Genomic DNA, 18833 nt, shown 5'->3' with positions numbered 1-18833 from the left:
CCATGAACTTTTTTTTTTTTTTTTTTTTTTTTCCCCTGGTATTGGGGATTGAACTCAGGACCTTGCACTTGTGAGGCAGGTGAAGCTGCACTGAACTAAATCCCTGCCTCCATGAGCTATTCTTGTCACATTAGAAAAATATGTTAGGCTGGGCCTGAGGCTGGTGAGATCAGTCTTGCCTGCCTGAATTAGCGAAGCCAGCATTTCTGTATGGGGGTTACAAAGAGCTGATTCTCCACAGGGTTAGGAGTGTGGTCTCACATGTGTAGTATTTGTGAGCCCCAACCCCTGGGTGCAGGTGCCCGGTTACCGGGTTAATTCCACCAGTCATTCGACTCTGCTCTCCTCCTCTTCCAGGTTGGCTAGAGGCCGAGAAGAGTGGGAGAGCGCCGCCCTGCAGAACGCCAGCACTAAGTGCAATGGGCTCCTTCCGGTCTGGGGGCCCCATGTCCCTGAATCAGCTTTTGCCACTTGCTTGGCAAGGTAAGTGTTGAGGAGTATTTGCCAAAGCAGAAAGAGGGAATTGCCAGCAGATGTGGGCACGATCAGCCGTGGACCCTGCCCCTGGTAACAGCATTTCTGGTCCCCTTCATTGGACATCCACGTCTCTGTGCTCTGCCGGGTAGCTGTCCACAGCTGATGGTGAGGGTGGGGTCAGGAGTGGTCAGTGACCCGCTGAGGCCCATCCACAGAGAGAGAAATCAGTCCTTATAGCTTGTGAGGTACTGTGTACGTTTTCCTTGATTGTATTGTCTCCTACATTGTTGATTTTATGACATTCACCGTGGTCCTTAAGCCAGAATTTCCCAGAATTCACTTTTACAGTATATGGCTCTGATGTTTAAATAATGAAGGCTTAGTGGCCAGACTCCTTTCAAGGTCCTTGTGTTCTTCTAAATCCATATTGGGCCAGGTGAAGCTTCTCTGAGGTCCTGTGTCTAGGTAGGGCCTTGTGGAGTGGTTTGCCCTTCCCAAGTCCTGTTTTAAGGCTCAGGGATGAAAGGCTGCTTACCATAAACCAGCCACCTGGTAGTAACAGTGATAAAGTAACAGTGGGCAGCATGTTTCGTATTGAAATGCCTCCCTTGTGTTACACTTCTCTACATCGTACGGTTGAAGGAATTGAGGTTGAGCAGTTAACTTGAACTCACCCAGTTAATAAGAGGCAGGCCCAGGTAGCCAGGACTGCAGTTTGACTTCAGCAAAACTTACTTGGAAGGTGAGGTCATTCTTAAGGATAGATCGCCCGGTCGGTGAGAACGGATAAATGCCACATTTTGTGGCACATGCCTGGAATCCTAGCTTTCTGCGGGGGTGGGATACAGGAGGATTGTGAGCTCGGTCAGCTTGGCAACTCGGTGAGATCCTGTCTAACAACAGTGGGAAAGAAAGGAAAAGAGAAGCAGGCCATCCAGGCGGCTTCTCACGTAGCCTGGAGGAGCTTCACATCCAGCCACAGAGGAACTGAAAACGTCCTGTGGCCTTGCGTGCCTGCTGGCTCGGTCCCCGTTCTCATCGCTGCTTCTCCTTCTCTCCCTCTGTGAACCTGTGGCCATCAGGTCGGGTCGAGAGGGTCCCCTCCCAGTGTCCTGGGCTTCCCCAGCGTCAGGGTCTGTGCTGCTTCTCCCTAGGCACAACACTTACCTCCAGGAATGCACGGGCCAGCGGGAGCCCACGCACCAGCTCAACATCCACGACATCAAGCTGCTGTTCCTGCGCTTCGCCACGGAGCAGTCATTCAGTGCGGACACCGGCGGGGGCGGCCGGGAGAGCAACATCCACCTGATCCCGTACATCATTCACACCGTGCTTTACGTCCTGAACACGTCAGTGTCCTGTGGCCGAGGGGTGCACCCTGCCTGACCTGCCCCTTCTCTGTCTCCTTAGCAAAGACTCCCATGTTTCCATCACCCCCGTTGGCTGCAGAGCAGTGTGACCTTAGGCAGCCTTTATTGAGTGAGGTGGGGATGTTCATCTGTAGCTGTGGGGGTGACGCAGAATAAAGCAGTGAGGGTGACGTCCTTTCCAGAGCTGTCCTGTTTCCCACTACGCGCGGCTGGGGGCTACACCCTCGCACCGTCCTTCAGCCCAGAGGGGAACAGGAAACGGGAGAAGCTGTTGGCTGCCACTTTCGAGACTCCTCTTGAATGAGGCCATAGGGTGGAGCACAGCACGTCGTTAGTCAGGGCACACGTGCTGTCACGGCTGCAGGCTTCCTGTCAAGGTGCTTCGAGCAGAACAGGGGCCCGCTGCATGAATGGGAGACCAGTCTTAGCTTCTCATCCGTGTTCTCTCCAGGGTGTGAGTAATGCTGCTGGCAAGTGCAGGGGAAGAAGTGTTAAAGATTATCTGGGAAAGTCAACCAAGGAGGAGGCAGCCAGGAAACAAGTAGATGTGTTATCTGTGTGCACATAATGAAAGAATTGGGTGTCACCTAAAGAAGTGCTCAGAGGGTGTGAGAAGGGTTCTTGTATTGCAGCCCAGATTTTAAAGCAAATGAAGAGGTTTACTGTGCCATAGCTCTTGGATTGTATTTGAATGGGTGCTGCTTGGACCTGTAGTAGCAGAGCCCTTTGGCTCTGGCAGGCAGAGAACTGGTAGCTGGTGGAAAGACTGCACAGGGTCCTCTTCGGCAGCAGAACTGTCAGCTCTTGTCCTTTCTGGTCTTCTCTCATCAACAGTGTTGTTTTCTCCTTCCTCCCTTTCCTTGTGAAATAAAAGGCTGGCCACAAGACTGCAGCCTTCATTGTTAAAGATACAGGGCAGGGTGCTGTCAGCACACATCACATCATTGCCAAACTGCGGGACTGTCAGAAGAGGCATCTGTCCTGGTTGTGCCACAGACTTATCACTGTCCAGGACCCGCCACTGGGCTGGCGGTGTGAGTTGTCAGTGTTCTTGGGCCCTGGCTGTCCGCGGCTTTAGTACAGACGTGTCTGTTGGCGGCCACTTGGTGGAGGAGGCTGCTCCTTTCTCCAGGAAGAGAAGCTCCTGTAGCGAGGAGGCTGCTTTCCAGGGTTTGCCCAGCTGGGTAGAGCCGATGATGTGCTGCTGCCGTGTCTGCGTGCCGGACACCCGTGTTCTGAGTTGGAGTGGAGTTAGGTCTGTCACAGTCACCTGGGGCAGCAGAGGTGGGCCTGGAAGCTTCTGTATCTCAGCTGCACAGTTTCTCTCACTAGCTACTTGACACTGGCCCGAGCTTGGGCACAGGGCGGCTGGGTGCTTTTGGTGGAATGTTTATGTACAAAGGCAGGCTCGCCACACCACGGCCACATGAGCCAGCGTGGAGCCTGAGCAGGTCAGAAGCCTGGCTGGAAGCCTCAGAGTCCCTAGGAGCTGGCGGGTCCAGTCAGGTCTGTCCGTCCTTCCCAGCGTGCCCACTCTGCAGGGAGCAGCAGAAGCAGGATGTCCTCACAGCCTCTACCCTGCACCCACACAGCAGTGGCAGTGCCATCTGCAGACCTGGGAACTGGGATTCTGGCAGCTGCTCGTCTTGTGTTTTGTCTCCACACACACCGAATCAGGATGGCGCATCAAGGCTTCGTGGCACGAGAGCACCAGCCAGATTATAAGGAGACAGTGTGGGAAGTGCCAAATCAGGAAGGCCTTGAGCAGTCTCAGAGCTGGGTCCTCGAACAGTAGTCAGAACTTCATCGGGGGGAGATGGAGGCAGAGGCGAGTGCTCGGGAGTCAGACGGCCACGTTCTCGGCCCAGTTCTTTTCCCAGTGTGTGACTTTGGTTAAAGTACTCAACTCTTCTGTACTGTAGTTTTCTTCTCTGTAAAATTGGGACAGTGGTAGTACCTGTCCCGCAGGACTTTTTGAGGATTAAATGGGGTAACTCACATGCAGTACTGAGTACAGTGCCTGGCCTTCAAATGTGCCTTGATCGTCGTTACTGCACAGTTCAGGCCGGAGCAAGAGTGAGCAGGGGTGCTGACCTGGGAGAAAGTGTTCAGATAAAGGCGAGGGTACCGGCATGGGAAGACAAGAGCCAGGTGCACATTTAGTGCAGACCACTTAAATAGAGCAAGTCTGCACGGAGAAAAGAAAAGCTCAGGCTGAAGGCTCCAGTCAGGGAATCTAGATCCACATTTCGTGTCCAGCACTTAACTGACTTGGTGACTTGGCAAGTCACTTCGCTTCTGGATTTCCAGAAGGCTTGGCACAAGTCCGTGTCAGAGAGTTGGAGAACGTGCCTAGCAGTGGGGTGCTCAAGAGCCAGAGGTATTGAGAATTGGGTTGAACTGAAGGGTTTGGGGCTGAAGCGTTAGGTAGCCGGGAGGAATGCCATTATTTGACAAACTTTGCAAGAAGACGGCATGTTGAGCTAGTTCCTCCTGTGTGGTACCCTGCTGCTTTCCTGCTTCTCCCATGCCCCTTTTCTTCTAGGACCCGAGCAACGTCCAGAGAAGAGAAGAACCTCCAGGGCTTCCTGGAGCAGCCCAAGGAGAAGTGGGTGGAGAGTGCCTTTGACGTGGATGGACCCCACTACTTCACAGTCCTGGCTCTGCACGTCCTGCCCCCTGAACAGTGGAGGGCCATGCGTGTGGAGATCCTGAGGAGGCTGCTGGTGACTTCGCAGGCCCGTGCAGTGGCTCCAGGGGGAGCCACCAGGTCAGTATCTGCTTCGGGAAGCTGCTGCCTGGATTATATCCTCACGCTGTGCCTCAGGTGTCCTGTCCATGTGTGCTAGGTGGAGGCAGTTGAGAGTGACACTGTCACACCAAGTCTAGACACATGGCTGGTGATTGCCTAGTCCTCTCTGGGTTCTGTGTTCAGCCACTAGAAAGAAGGAACCAAGTTTATTTGCTGTAGAGAATTCAGGGAAGGCAGCCAGGCAGTGGGTGATACAGCTAATGAGATTAGGGCTGTAGGAGGCTAAGCTGGATATGAGCAGGTTTGCTGACCTGCTGGTTTTGGCATAAACTAGGAAAGTTTCACCATGGCTGTGACTGGGGATTTTCTTTCGTAATAATTAAAAGCTCACCCTCTCCTTGTTTATGTTCCTGTCGTGTCTGTACCATGTCAGACTCCCTTTTCTAGCCGCATTTCAGGAGGCAAGTCCCTTGTTTCCATGACCTTGTGCTGCAGTTTGGGTCAGGTGGGGCGTGTCTTGAGAAAAATAACCTCAGACAAATACCACTGTCACCCTTGGCTCCTCGAGACAGCTGCAGAGTTGCTTTGTGTGGAGGGGTCTCCAGCACTACTCCGGCTGTGGATGTTGGGCCTGAACAGTCTGCTTGCCCTGGAGAGCCACACTGTAGACTTTGGTCTGGTAGCCGGCTTCTGCCACTTGAGTGAAACATACCACTGCTTCATTTCTAGAAGATCTGTCCCTGCGATTCTGCTTGAGACGTCTAGATCCTTTAGCTGAGGGCCAGAGGGATCATTTTCCCATTTGTGGGCCAACAAGAAGCAAGAGGGTGGACCTTTGAAAGGCCGGTGGAATGACGAACCCAGTGGAGAAGTGTGCGTGGACTTTCGTGCCTGGATCTCCAGCTCCGTCAGCTCTGATACACCAAGCTTTGCCCAGTTGTAGGCAGCACTTCATGCCCCTGGAGGGACCACAGCGGAACTGCCCTTTTGAATCTGGTCAATACCAATCTGTTTGGGTAGAGGGGGAGAGAGGGAGTCTTAATAGATTCCTGTGTGTCCAGATGTGTCACTTTCCAGTGTTTCCCAAGAGCACGAGCATTAATAGTTAACCAGCTGTTCAATATCAAGCGTTTGATCTCGAGACTACAAAGTTGTTGATACGTCAGACTCTGACCTGCATCCATGGCAAACAGAGTAGCCATTGATTGAGGTCAGGCATCGAGCATCTCCATGGCAGGTGTGAAATCTGGTCCTGCCTTCACCTGGGACACTAGAATTCACTTCTGTCTCAAGCAGTTCCAAAAGGTTGATTGGTCACAGCTTAATGAGGAAATCCAGTATGAGTTGCATTCGTGCATTGCCATTTTCTCTGTGGCAGTTTAGTCACCTTTATTCATTAGCCTTAAAAATAATTAAGTTGGGCTGGGTCAGCCATGATTTCTGCTTACCAAAGCAGGACAGCCCCAGAAAAGGGCCTGCCGCCCATGAAGCAGGCTAGCAGAGGTGCCAAGGGCTGGCCCAGGGTTGGACACCCTTAGAGGGACACCGGGGAAGGGCATGTAGACGGTGTCATCCTGGTGGGGCAGTGTCACTAGCAACAGCCTTTCTCCTCAGTCCTGTACGTGGGAGGGTGGCACTGGGGCCGGTAGCAGACGCTTAAAACATGCAACTCAAAACAAGCTGCCAATTTCTGTGCATTTCACCTTCAGAAGCTCCTTCTCTGCTAGAAACTTGCAGGTGTTTATGTCTGGTAGTTGCTTAGGCTTCCGATACAGCCCTGTTGGGTGTCCTACCTGGCAGGACTTGGGTGCAGAGAAATAGTCGGTCGTTTTCACTTCCAGGCCCGCTGTCCAGCGATGTTCAGGCTGGTGGGCAGGGGATAAAGTGCGTGCTTTGGAAGACGCTGGGTGGAAGGGGCTACAGGCAGCACACTTTGGCACACAGGGAATCTCACTGATTTAATTCACTTTGGGGAGCTCAGTGTCTCCTGAATGCAGGTATGGATGTCCCCTCCTGTGCTAGGTATTTCCTTTACTTGAGGCCCATGGTTCGGCTCTGTAGTAAGTAAATAGGCACTTGTTTTGTTCTTGCGTGCGCACGTGCATTTCAGCACTGAATTTAGTGTTCATTTAGTACCGAACACTTTAATACCCATCCCTTCCATCGTGGAGTGCGTTCCAGGGTGTCCCATGGAGTAACACTCTGTGACAGGAGTCCGGCTGGCCTTTCCATGCTCACTGTAAGCGTGAAGGCTATTGCTTAGCGACATCTCTAACAGACTTGGGTGATAGAAACCAAATCCTGCCACTGATACCCACGCCCTGTGCCGAGGGGTGGTCTGGTCTTTCTGTATCTCGTAGATGCTCTACCTGATTCAGTTATTCCGGAAACCAAGAACATCTACCAAGGAGGCATGGACCTTGTCAGCAGCTCTGAGTTGTCCAAGGCACTAACTGATCTTTAATTCTGAATTGAATCATTAGACCAAGTGGGAACAATGCTAGTTAGAAACGGGTGTGGTGAACAGCCCTGGGGTTATCCCAGGATTTTAGGAGGTGTCGGGATGGGATGGTTGCGTGCTCCATCCTAGACATCACTTGCTCAACACCAGTTTTCTGCCAGCTCCCTGTTTTCTAATAGAGCATGTGTTTGCCAGAGGACTGCTTGGCTGCTTTGGTTCTGCTGTTGATAAAGCTTTTCCTGTTGTGAATATAAAGACTGAAGCAGAACCCTGTCCCCTCCTGCCTCCTTATTTTCTAGTGCTAGGAATCTAACTCAGGGCCTGAGCCCGCACCACTCGTCCTGCTTTATTCGTTAGGCACCGTCACATCTGAGAGCTCATGTGGGGCTTGCATTTCTTTAAGTCAGGAGCCATTTGGTTGCCATGTTGAACTGTGTCTCCCCCTGTTCATTTTACCCTAACTTGGCAGGTAGGGCTAAGTGAGTCAGCTAAATTTCATATAAACCTCTTGGTGCCAAGGCTTCAGAATCTCTTAGCCACAGCTGCTTTTTTCCAAGAAAACAAGCACCTGGCCTGAGCCATGTAATACAGAGATTGCCGTGACTCTTCCTTTGATCCCAGGATGCTTAGCTTTGTCCTTGTAAGTATCCTTCCAAGGACTTCATGGGATTGGGTTTGATTTTTCTTTTCCAGGCTGACAGATAAAGCGATGAAGGACTATTCTGTTTATCGTTCCTCACTTCTCTTTTGGGCCCTGGTTGATCTCATTTACAACATGTTTAAGGTAAGGAAGCCATTGGGGACCCAGCCTGTTTCTGCAAGGGCGTAAGACACCTGTTCTCCTGGCCCTGACCCGGCCTCAGCATCCAAAGGCTTGGGGCTGCTCTGCCTCTGAGAAGTACTGGGACGTTCTGCCCAGCTCTGCATACCCACCTGTCTGTTTACGGCAGAACTTACTCTTCATTCACACCCCAAGCCTGCTGCGAGCCCCAAGTGTGCTCTAGGGGGCTGAGCCCCCGCCCCCCAGTCAACCTTCGTTGCTGTTACCGCTGTGGGTGAACTGGTGCCTGTGGGAAGCTCGCCAGCCCCACTTGGAGTGGGGTGGTCCTGGGTGCCTTCAGAGAATCTGAGGTTCAGGCTGGACCCTGTTCTCATCTAAGTGAGGAGCTCAGTAGAAGCACATTGATGCTTCTTCCCCTGCTTTGGAAATGGAGAAGGGAAGTGTGTGAGGAGGAAGCACGCAGCTGTGTCGGAGCTCACAGGTTCTGTTGGCACAGTACATAAGGAGGCTGAGTGACTGATCCCTGAGGCAGGACACATCTCCAGGGGTGGGGTGGCGTGCAGGGGAGGCTGTCCTTCCACGGGGCTGAGATGGCTCCGGAGGCGGGAGGCGCCAGACAAGCTGTGTTCAGTAATCCACCCCATCGGTTCTTGTAGAAGGTGCCTACCAGTAACACAGAGGGCGGCTGGTCCTGCTCTCTGGCCGAGTACATCCGCCACAACGACATGCCCATTTACGAAGCTGCCGACAGAGCCCTCAAGACCTTCCAGGAGGAGTTTATGCCAGTGGAGACCTTCTCAGAGTTCCTGGACGTAGCTGGTCAGTGTCAAGGTGTTCTCTGTTAAAGCTCCCCGGCAGTGCCTCACGTCTGCCTCACATCGGTAGGGCTGGCCAAAGCTCATCCTCCTGTAGCACAAGAAACATTTGTGCACCAGCCTCAGCTGAAGCCCCAGAGAGGTGTGTGAATGCCAGGCCTCTGGGGAGAGCACTGCATGCTCCTCATACAGGAGCCTTCCTGGAGGCCCCCCGTCTGACCAGCAGCTCTGCTTATCCCCACATCACATGTGTGGTGTCACCTTGTTGAGGTGTTGAGGTTAAGTGGCCAGGGGCATAGCCAGGAAGTGGTAGAACGCCTCTGTTTCCTTCTGACTTTTCACTTCAGAGAATTAACATGTGAAGGGGCGCGCACTTGTCTAACTCTTGCCTTTTAGGGACAAAGACCTTTATGTCACAACTGTCCCCAGAGTGATAGGAAAGATTTTTACTCTCGATTCTTAAATAGGTGGTAAATATCGAGCAAAGAGCACTGCTTGAGCAAATGAATGGGCAACACTCTGAACAGTTGTCCTGCGAGGCGGGCAGACAGTTCTCCGGCGGGGCCACCGGACTGAGGCTCATTGTTCTCCCCTTTGCACAAAGTCTTTGTATCACAAATCTGTCATCTAATTGCATAAACAGGGCCGGAGATTTGGCTCAGTGGTGCCAGCACCTGCCTGGCAAGCACAAGGTCCTGAGTTTGAACCCTCGTTCCGCCAAAAAAAACCCAAACTAACTGCACAAACATTAAAATTTGTTTCGATTTCATATCCAAGCATCAGGTGACCATAGGGTTAGGCCCATATAGGGTCCAGGGCTGGGAAAACCCACCCAGGATTGAAAATTCAGTGCCTTCACAGGTTGTAGGTTCTGTTGTTTCATGGCCCATGTTGATGCTGTCCTTACCAGGGGCAGCTGCCATGAGCTAAAACCAGGGTAACCAGACCCGCTCAGCTCTGTTTGTTAGCTCGGTTCACTGCTTTAGCATTTTCTGGTATTCGTTGTAGGGATTGTGTACACATGCAGGTAAAGAGCCCCTAGGGTCCCAGTACCAGGAGAACCCCTCCCTTAACATTTCCTCTTATCTTTCTCCTCTGGAAACAAGACCTGCTAAAAGTCTAGAATGGTGTGCGGTGTGAATCCCTCTTTCTTCCCAGCCCAGCTCCAACCAAACACTTTTTCCAAAAAGCCCTGGGGCCTCCTGTGGGCAGGGAGCCTTTAGCCTCCACTCCTGGGTCAGGCTTCATAGCATGACTTCATTACTTTGTTAACCTGTTAGAAACAGAACGTCAGACACACCCAGTTCCAGTGTTGAGAACAAAGACCCCTTCCAGAGCCAGACTGAGAACAGTCTCCCCTTTTCCTTCCCCCACCGTGAGTGCTCAGGGTGGCTTCAGCCTGGATATTGCCTGGTTTTCAGGGTTAAGAGCTCTCTATCTAATTGAGGCTTCAGTGTCTCCTGTGCCCTGCTTGGTGAAGGTGGCTTGGGGACCATGGGGCACCTTCTGAGCCCCAGGTACTTGCTCACAGAAGGCTTTGTCTAACGCACACAGCAAGACAGGCAGGGCTTCCCACCGTCTTATCTGACAGTGAGGAAATGGGGCTCCTGAGCTCTGGTAAGGGGCTCAGGAAACCACGTCGGGGAGTGGGATGGGAACTCAACTCAGGATGTGTATGTGTCCGTGTGTCTGTCCCCCGCTCAAGGGTAGGGGCATTAGCCTTCCTTTGGTCCCACATCCCTTTCAGAACATGGTGAGGCCTGTGGGCACAGTCCCTTCAGAGCACACTACTCCAAGGCTTTGCAATCCCTGCAGTGGCCTTCGAGCCAATTTGAGAGCCTCTGCTCCAGGAAGCTCAGGTTGGCCTCTGCAACTGTCATCCGTGGCCCTGCCTGCCTCTGGAGCAGAAAAGCGTCTGTGGTCCACTGACCCTCTCCCTGCTCTTTGCTGGTACACAGTGAGCAGCCGTGTTTGAGCACAGCATGTTCTCTGCATGCAGGGCCCAGCCGTGACCCAGTGGGGCCAGGGATTAAGCACACTGCCCCTTCCCACCCTCTGCTGCTCTGTGTTCCAGGTCTTCTGTCAGAAATCACCGATCCAGAGAGCTTCCTCAAGGACCTGTTGGACTCAATCCCCTGACCATCCCCATGGCACCACAGTCGATGGAGATCTAAACTAGCCCGCCTTCCTTCTGTACTCGCTCCTCATACATTGATTATTACCCTCTCCCTTCCCTCGGTTTTCTTGGAGTGGCTTGGGGTTTTTAGGCTTCCTGTTTCTCGTGTGTGTGTGTGTGTGTGTGTGTGTGTGTGTGTGTGTTGCACTAGCTATGAAGTGTCTGTAGCCCAAGCCATCGAAGGACCTATACATACCCAGGGGCCTTGAGTCGTCCTGGCCAACCTAATACTTGAGTGTGTACATCTTGAGAAATAAACAAATGACTTAATAGACATCGGAAAGGAGGTGTTGGCTGCTGCTTAATCCTGCCCTGGTTATGCTGGCGGTGTGTGCACAGCCCTTTGCGGGTCCGCACAGGAAGACGGGCATATTACTTGCTGTCTCTGGACCTCTTTTTGGCACCACAGAGCCTGTCTACTCTGGCTGGCAAGTCGGGGCGCTGCATTCACGGCTGTGATTTTTTTTTTCTTCCCCAAAAAACAAAGCCCACGGCCTTGCTCTTGATTTTTTGGTCTTTACCCAAGTGGTTTTCTAGTCCCCACCTGAAGGGGCTCAGTGGAGCAGGCAGTGGTCTTCCTCTACAGCAGTTACCTTGGGGCCTTTTGCAGTCTTGTGCTGGCTGTCAGTTGGGTCTGTTGGTGACTTCAGGAGTTGAAGAGAGGCATGGCCTAGGGACCCCTGGGATCTGGTGCCAGGTGCCCGGTGCATTCTTATTTCCAGCCCAAACAGCCCCCCACCCGAGGTCACCAGTCAGGAGCTTGGAGTTGGCAGGTTTGTGTCCCTGAAGCCACATCCTAAGCCTCCAAGACCTGCTCCCTGTCATTCCTGGGAGCTCTTAAAAGCCTCTCCTTCACTTTAGCAAAGGCTGGCCTGATACGGTCTCATGGGGAGGAAGAGCTTGCTGATGCCCGTCACCTTTTGTTCTTGTGGGCCACTCTGCCAGCTTCTTTGAGTGACATCAGCCTCCCTGCCTGGATGTGCAGTTCGTATGTGCTTCACTCCTGGGGCAGGGACATTTGGGACTGGGTTGCTGCTGGGCCCTTTGGAAGATTTCCACAGCAGGATTTCATGTCCCTGCTCCAGAGCCCTGAGCGGGTGCCGTAATAGATGTGAGTGCTGTCCCTAGACTTAGCCGGAGAGACAAAGGCTTATTTGTTGCGGGGCTCAGCTGGAGGACTGGCAGACTGCAGTGTGTGTGCCCAGGAGCACGAGTACTGGGGTTGTGCTGGGAGATAGGGGTTTCAACGACTTGGCTCCGGGAAAGGGAGGCAGGCCCTGGCCTTCCCTCCTTGGTTCTAACCTCAGCTCCTGGCTAAGAGGTGGGAATTGTGGTCTCTGGGGTTGGGACGCCTACAGGCTTGCAAACAGCTTGCAGAAGGGACATAGTAGCTCCTCTTGTCATCACTGAGTTTGTTTTCAGTCTGTTTAGATCTTGCCTTTCACAGATCTGCTTGCCTGTGAGGTCCAGGAGTGTTTAGTGAGGAAGACGAGGACCTGGGCCTTGGCCTCTCAGGTATCACACTGGAATTGCAGCAAGGCCCCCCCACGTTCCCTTTCTGGTGGCCTCCCGAGAGCCACCGTAAGCGTGAGGTGTGTGGAATCAGCGTTGCCCTGTCCTCGTGGGGAGTGAGGTGGAGTGGCTTCATGCAGCACTTCTGTGCCAGTGTAGACCAGGAGTCAGACCTGCTTGTCAGATGCCAGGCCACTAGCTGCAGCCCTGTTGTACACTGTCACACCGCAGGACATGCCATGTTGACATCAGAGCTCATTGTATGGTGCCCCTGCCCTTGCTGCTGCTTTGTTACTGCTTTTTGTTTTTAATTATTTTTTTTACAAAGGTCTTTGAGGAGTTTGGCTAGAGCCCAAACACATCTTGTTTTCATGGTATCCACTCAAGGGTGCTTCCTGGTGGCCTTGACAGTGTCTGAACAGCTGTTGATGTGCTCGCTGTGCAGGCCTCGCTGTGCCTTGGTGGTGCCCAGGCAGGAGTGGAACCTGGTCTAGGAAGAAGGCGACACCTCCCTGAGCTGTGTCCCTGACAGGAGCCCTGGAGGACACCACAGAGAAGCTCGCCCCTCTGCTATCCTGACCCATTTTCTCAGCTCAGAGCTGCCTGGGGCCCTGTGATTCACAGAGTAATTAAGCTGATTCCGGCTGGCCGTGTCCGGTGGTACAGTTGGAGGCCCAGGAAGCCTGGACCGACCAGTGAAGCTGGAGGAGAGATACTGGCCTTTCCCTTTCCCTGGCTGCTGGACCTCTGGAGGTCTGAGGCTGGCACCCAGCTTCCAGGGTTTGGCGCTCGGCTAGAGGTTAAATGGGGCTACGTGAGCTGGCTCGTGAGGCCACGCTGCCCTCCCAGGTGTGTTTGTGGAGCCACCGGGGACTCTGCCAGGCCCTTTGCCTCACTCTTGCCCCCGACCTGAGAAGGTGGTGGTGTTCCCGCCTTCAGATAGGGAGGTCTCCTAGAGGAGGTGACGCCTGCTGGGAGGCAGGAGCTGAGGGGGCCGAGCAACCCCAACCCTCGGTCTCGGGATGTTCACTCCAGGACTGCGTACCCAGTGCTGTGCCAGGTGCTGAGGGCACAGCAGGGCGTCTGTCACACAGGCCCTGCCCTTGCGTGGGCTCCAGGGAGGGAGGCTGTCGCCTGCTCTGTCCTGGGCACACAGACGAGTACCCCGGCCACGGTTCCCGCTGCGCCTGGCCCTTTCTTCTGCCTCAGTGCCCCAAAGACAAGGCCGCCAACTTGCCCAAAGCCAGCTGGCGACTCAGGCCACAGCAAAGCTGGGGCTGTTGCAGCCAGATCAGGGGACAGCAGGCAGAGACAAGGCTGGGACCAAATCCTCCACCCTCTTCAGCTACTTCCGCTGTCTTACGAGAGAGTGATGCGCAGTACGGAGCCTTCTCAACTCTGCCCTTCTGTCCATGCTGGGCTCTCAGACCCAGTGCAGAACCGAGCTGCCAGGCTTCCTGCTCAGAGGGAATCACTGGTGGTAGTGTCCCCCATTTCTGGGTGGCTGGGCCTGGAGTAGGGGGGCAGCAGGCTCTGCGCTTCGCTGGGTGTGAGTCCTGGGGTCAGACAGGTCTAAAGTTAGCCCAGTGACAAGAGCCCGGAACTCTTACCGTGGGGCAGTGCCATCCCAGGCTGGGCCGTGGGGGTGACGGGCGCGGCAGGGGGAGGGTGAAGGGACTTGGGCCGACCCTCAGACCCCGCTGCCCGCTTGGCCTGGTGGCCTCCACGCCTCCTGGTCCCCTGCCTGCTCACTCCCACCTGCACCGGGTGCTGCTGGGCAGCCCGTCAGCTGTCGGTGGTCGTAGAAGTCGGGGTCTCGTGACACTCACATTCACAAGCTCCTCCTCTGGCCAGAGCACTGTGCCTGCTGTGGTCTCTGATCCCGAGTTCCTGTTCCTTCTAGCTGAGGAACCGGAGCTCAGAGGCGAACAACTGCCCTTGTCCAAGGCTGTACGACTTTGTGGCGTCTGCAACCAGCCCGTGCCCTGTGCGTTTACCTGGTTCTGCTCCTATCCGGCCTCGGCACCTTTGGGAGCCAGGACTTGGCCAGAGGCCCTGCGGGCGGGCAGGCCCACCGCAGCCCAGGGTTAACTGGCCTCACGCTGGGAACTGAGCTGGGGCTGGGCAGAGGTGCAAGGCCCTGGGAACCAGCTCGGGGCTGGGATGACAGGGCAGGACATGTCCGCAATCGGCCTTCGTGCCAGGGCAATTAGACGGTGGCTTTTGTGTTGTGGGGCCTGAGCGCGGGGCCTAGAGCTGCCAGCTGCAGGTGGCCCAGCTCCAATCACAGGGCCGCTCTCGGCCCCAGCTCCTTCATGTGGCAGGAATCTGCTTGTCCACAGGGACAGGGTCATAGCCCTGTGGAGAGTAACTGCAGACAGCCAGACAATGGCACTCTGTTCTCCCCTGGCTCTGGAAGTGGCAGCCTGTGGGATCCTCCTCACTGTGGCCACCAGGCCTCACGCTTCTCCTGCTCCCGGCAGCCACGAGGGCTCCTGCTACCTCAAAAGGAAGCTGAGTCAGAGGTGTCCCAGGCTACGGGTGCCAGGCCCACTGCCCTCCCTTTAGTTCTGCCTCAGTGGCCCGCTCCGAGCTGCCTGTGCTGGGCCGTGTACAGAGACGCTGACAGCCACTTCTCTGAAGCCCACAACTTCCTAGAGTGGCCACGACTATGTGTCCCTTATAAAGAAGAACTCAGGGCTCACAGATGGGGCTCCGCAGCCAAAGCAGATGCTCAGAGTGGTCAGTGTACCCAGTTAAATTTGAATTTCAAACCAATGACAAATACATTTTCAAATATAAGTGTCTCAAATATTGCATGGGACAACTTTTTAGTATGTCTGTCCCATGTAATATTTGGGACAGATTTATACCAAAAACATTACATTTCTCTGGAACTCAAAGCTTGTCTAGGCGTCCTTGGTTGGATGTGCACTCTGGTGACCATAGCTCAGGTGCCTGTCGGACACACTGGTTCCTCACCTCTGTGAAGCCCCTCTAGTCGGGGCAGACATGAGGGCTGAACGGACCTATCAGGGGTGAAGGGGCTGCAGGTGCCCAGTCTGGAAGCTAGGGAGAGCCTGGCATGGGTGGGGGACATCCGCGTCGGGGGATGCTGGGGATGGGAGTCATCGGACGACTGGTGCAGAGGCTTATCCAGGGGCCACAGAGGCCCCTGACGTGTCGTGAGCAAGGGGCTGAATTCTAGAAGCTGTGGCTCTGGCCCTTCTGCAGCAGCTGGCCCTGTGCTGCCCCACCCCACCCCCAGCTGCTCAGCTCTGCTGGGGCCCCAGGGCCAAGATGGTTGGGGTCAGAGTCTAGAGTTCAGTTTGGTTCAGGCCCGGTGCTGTGGCTGTGGACTGCGCCCTTCGCTTCTGTAGGCCTTAGTTTCTTCCTGTGTAGCGAGCGTGCCTGTTGGAGGCTCTGGAATGAATGTCTCGGGTTCCGCCCAAGGGACATTCAGGGGCAGCAGGGATCCTACAGTGTCAAGAGCTGTCTGGGGTCAGTGCGACTCCCCTCCTGAGAGGCAGCCTGCTGGCCCTGCGTCGGATGTGCCCCACAGGGCAGGGTGGTGAGGTCCAAGGTCATGTCCAGCCCCAAGGGCTGTGTAGCGGGTAGAAGTTCCCGGGGCTTCAGAGTCAGTCCTGGCCATGTGATCTCCGAGGAGCCTTTGTCTCTGGCTCCCGTGTGCACACAGTGCCCAGCTCTGTGCCAGGCGTGGGTTCTAAGACAACTCCCCCTGTGGGTTACAGAAGAGAGACACGGGCCTGCCGTCGCTGCCAACCCCCTCCAGCCTGAGCTAAGCCATGCACCACACGCTAGCTTACCCAGGGGGTGACCTCGAAGGACAGACGGTCATCTATAGGACAGCTTTGGTGCCAGCCAGCTCTGTCACTCGCCATGCTGTATGCCCCGGGCAAATTGCTCATCCCCTCTGGGCCTCGGTCTCCTCGTCCGCGAAGAAGGGTTAATAATGCCTGAAGGGGCGTGAAGCAGGAGGGTGACTGCTAAGCACTTACGCAGAGCTGGCCCAGGTGGACGCGCAGAGAGCAGAGACCAAGCCAGGAAGGACTGCAGGGAGTTGAGGGACGTGGGAGCCGTCTTGTTGGGGCATGGGGTGCAGGTTTGGGGAATGGCTTTTCAGAGGAAGGTGTTGGACGTGGGGACTCCTGGGTAGAGGGGGAGCAGGGTCTCAGGAGGTGGGGGAGGTGCTGAGCAAGCTATCCTGAGGGCCTGGGCTTGACTTGCCCAAGGATCCCCCAGGACCAGCCTGGTACCAGGTGTTGGGTTCCTTACGGTCTATGAGACAGGAGGAAGGAGGCGGAGGGGTGGACGGGACCTCAGCTCCCGCTCCCCACCCCCCTGACACCCTGTGTCCACCTCTGACCCAGGGGACAGGAGGAGACCAGCCCTCTCCTGGTGCTCCTGGATGCCCCAGAGGCCTCCCACCCTCCTCCAAGAGGCCCCTAACCCCAGATCCTCCTGGGGGGCTGACAGGAGGATTCCTAGGCTCAGACCTGTCCCCAGTGTGTCCCAGGGCTGGGTGTGAGCACCGTCACCTGATGCTGGGGGACACTGGGGCCTCTTCGGCGGCTCTTTGGATTTAAGTACCTCAGCGCACACTGCTAGGTGCCCAGGCCTGGGATCAGAGGTGACAAGCCCCACCCCTGCCCAGGCCTGGTCCCTGCTTTGAGTGAGACCCACCAGCAGCCTGGGGTTTCATTCTGAGGACAATGGCAGCAACCACGATGACTTCCTTTGTACCCACATGAAGCAGGCTGCCCACTGAGGGAGATGCCAGGTTCCACCCCGGCTCTGGAGGGGACCGCGAGACTGGCTCACAGCTCCCTGCCTCGCTCGCTTCTTCCATTATCTCCGGGCACCTTTCCTGTGCCAGCCCCAGGGCATAGACGCCTTGCCACGTCCCCACGGTGTCTGCCCCGAAGGAACGCAGCAAGCCCCAGCCGGAGGACGGACCAGAGGGTCTTGAGGCCACAACCGAGGTGACGCTGCCAAGCCGTGGAGGAGAGTGGGAGCCGGGTGTCGGGCTGAGTCTCAGCAACCAGTGGGATGGGACAGGATGCGGGCAAAGTCCCCCGCGAGCCATCAGACACACCTGGCACCCCCTTCCCAGGTGGGTGTCACGGCAGAGTTGAGCTGTCCGTAGCCCAGCCGGGTGGGACAGTTTGCTGCCCACCTCCACCCACCCGCTGCTGGCTGTGCAGAACCTGCTTCCTCGGGAGGTGAGAGGTGCAGCTCCTCTCCCACTCCTCAGCCTCCCCTCCCTCCTCCTCCTCTGCCTCCCCTTCCTGTCCTGCTCCCCTTCACCCTACATACGCTCAGGTCACCCCTTCTCCACCCAGTTCCTAGGAAAGCCCCACCTGGAGCTCTGCAGGCTGCCAGGGCAGGGAGAGCTGCGGTCCCGGCCGTGGCATGGGACACACCCCACCCTGCCTTCAGCCTGCTCTCCCTGCCCTGCCGCTGTGACACGGGCTCCCCATCCTCCACTGTGGCATCATCTCTTGGGCAAGCTCTGCCCGCCAGGGTGGGGCCCACCAGCTGCATTTAGCACATGCCAGGGCACCTGAGCCGGGTCAAGCTGGGGGGTGGCAGAGCCTTTGTCTCTTGGGAGGTGTCCCGGTCCTCTGTATAGCTGGTCGTGTGTCCTTGAGTCGGCAACTCTTCTCATCCTGAGGCTTCAGGAATAAAGGAAGTGGAGAAGTCACTGTGCCACGGCAGGACTTGGGCCACAGCTCCATTCACCGTGTCCCTTCTGTCCTTCCAGCAAGTGGGAAGCCTCTCCTACCCCAGGGCCTTTGTTTGTGCTGTCCCTGCTGCTTGACAGCCCTTTCTCAGCTTGTCAGAGCTCTTCAGCCCCAAGTCTAGGTTTGCAAGCTGGTGTCAAAGGGGCCTTTCCAGGGCATCTGTCCTCATGGTCCCTTTCACTACTGCACTACCCTGTCATGCTGTCACACCCCGAAGTGGCTGGCTGTCTATCTGCTTGCTACAGACCACTGGCCTTACCCCCTCCCATGTCACTGGGTGCAGTACTGCCATAGCCCACCCTGGCTTGGGCACAATCATCTCGCTTTTTCAAATTGACAAATAAAAATCACATATTTAGGGCACATGGCTTTCTGAAATACGTACATATTCTGGGACGGCTGAAATAAGCTAACTAACATTTACTTTAGCTTGCAGACGTGTGTGTGTGTGTGTGTGTGATGAAAACACTTAAAATCTGCTGAGTAGGATGTTATGCACACCTGTATCCCAGCACGCGGGAGGCTGAGGTAAGAGGGTCTCGAATTTGAGGCCAGCCTCGCTACATCGTGAGAACCTGTCTCAGAAAGATGGCAAAAAAAAAAAAAAAAAACAAAAAAAAAATTGCTTGCTTGTCAGCTGCTTCAGAAAGTGGCAGAAACAATGCGATGAGTGTCCAAAGCAAAGGGGAAGTGTTTTGAGGAGACTGATGGCAGGGTGACTTTC

General features: G+C 55.2%; 1 protein-coding gene and 1 long non-coding RNA gene across 2 annotated transcripts in view; one reads left to right on the top strand and one right to left on the bottom strand.

Annotated features, from left to right (window-relative positions):
- Ubr4 (ubiquitin protein ligase E3 component n-recognin 4) overlaps positions 1-11115 on the top strand; it is a 119920-nt gene extending 108805 nt beyond the window's left edge. The window contains exons 102-107 of the mRNA XM_033767472.1: positions 358-483; positions 1632-1826; positions 4393-4617; positions 7754-7844; positions 8498-8660; positions 10731-11115. Of these exons, the coding sequence (XP_033623363.1) occupies positions 358-483; positions 1632-1826; positions 4393-4617; positions 7754-7844; positions 8498-8660; positions 10731-10795 (865 nt within the window). The 3' untranslated portion in view covers positions 10796-11115. The remainder of the gene's footprint in view (positions 1-357; positions 484-1631; positions 1827-4392; positions 4618-7753; positions 7845-8497; positions 8661-10730) is intronic.
- A 4220-nt stretch (positions 11116-15335) lies between these two features.
- LOC104855380 lies at positions 15336-17789 on the bottom strand. The gene is made up of 3 exons (XR_778395.2): positions 17726-17789; positions 16172-16321; positions 15336-16083 (listed from the first exon to the last, which is right to left on the bottom strand). It is a non-coding gene; the product is annotated as an uncharacterized LOC104855380 (long non-coding RNA).
- Positions 17790-18833: the final 1044 nt, after the last annotated feature.

Source organism: Fukomys damarensis, unplaced genomic scaffold (genome assembly GCF_012274545.1).
Source record: "Fukomys damarensis isolate Sample0158 unplaced genomic scaffold, DMR_v1.0_HiC HiC_scaffold_23, whole genome shotgun sequence".
Classification (NCBI taxonomy): Eukaryota; Metazoa; Chordata; class Mammalia; order Rodentia; family Bathyergidae; genus Fukomys; species Fukomys damarensis.
This window is presented reverse-complemented; position numbering and strand designations above follow the sequence as displayed.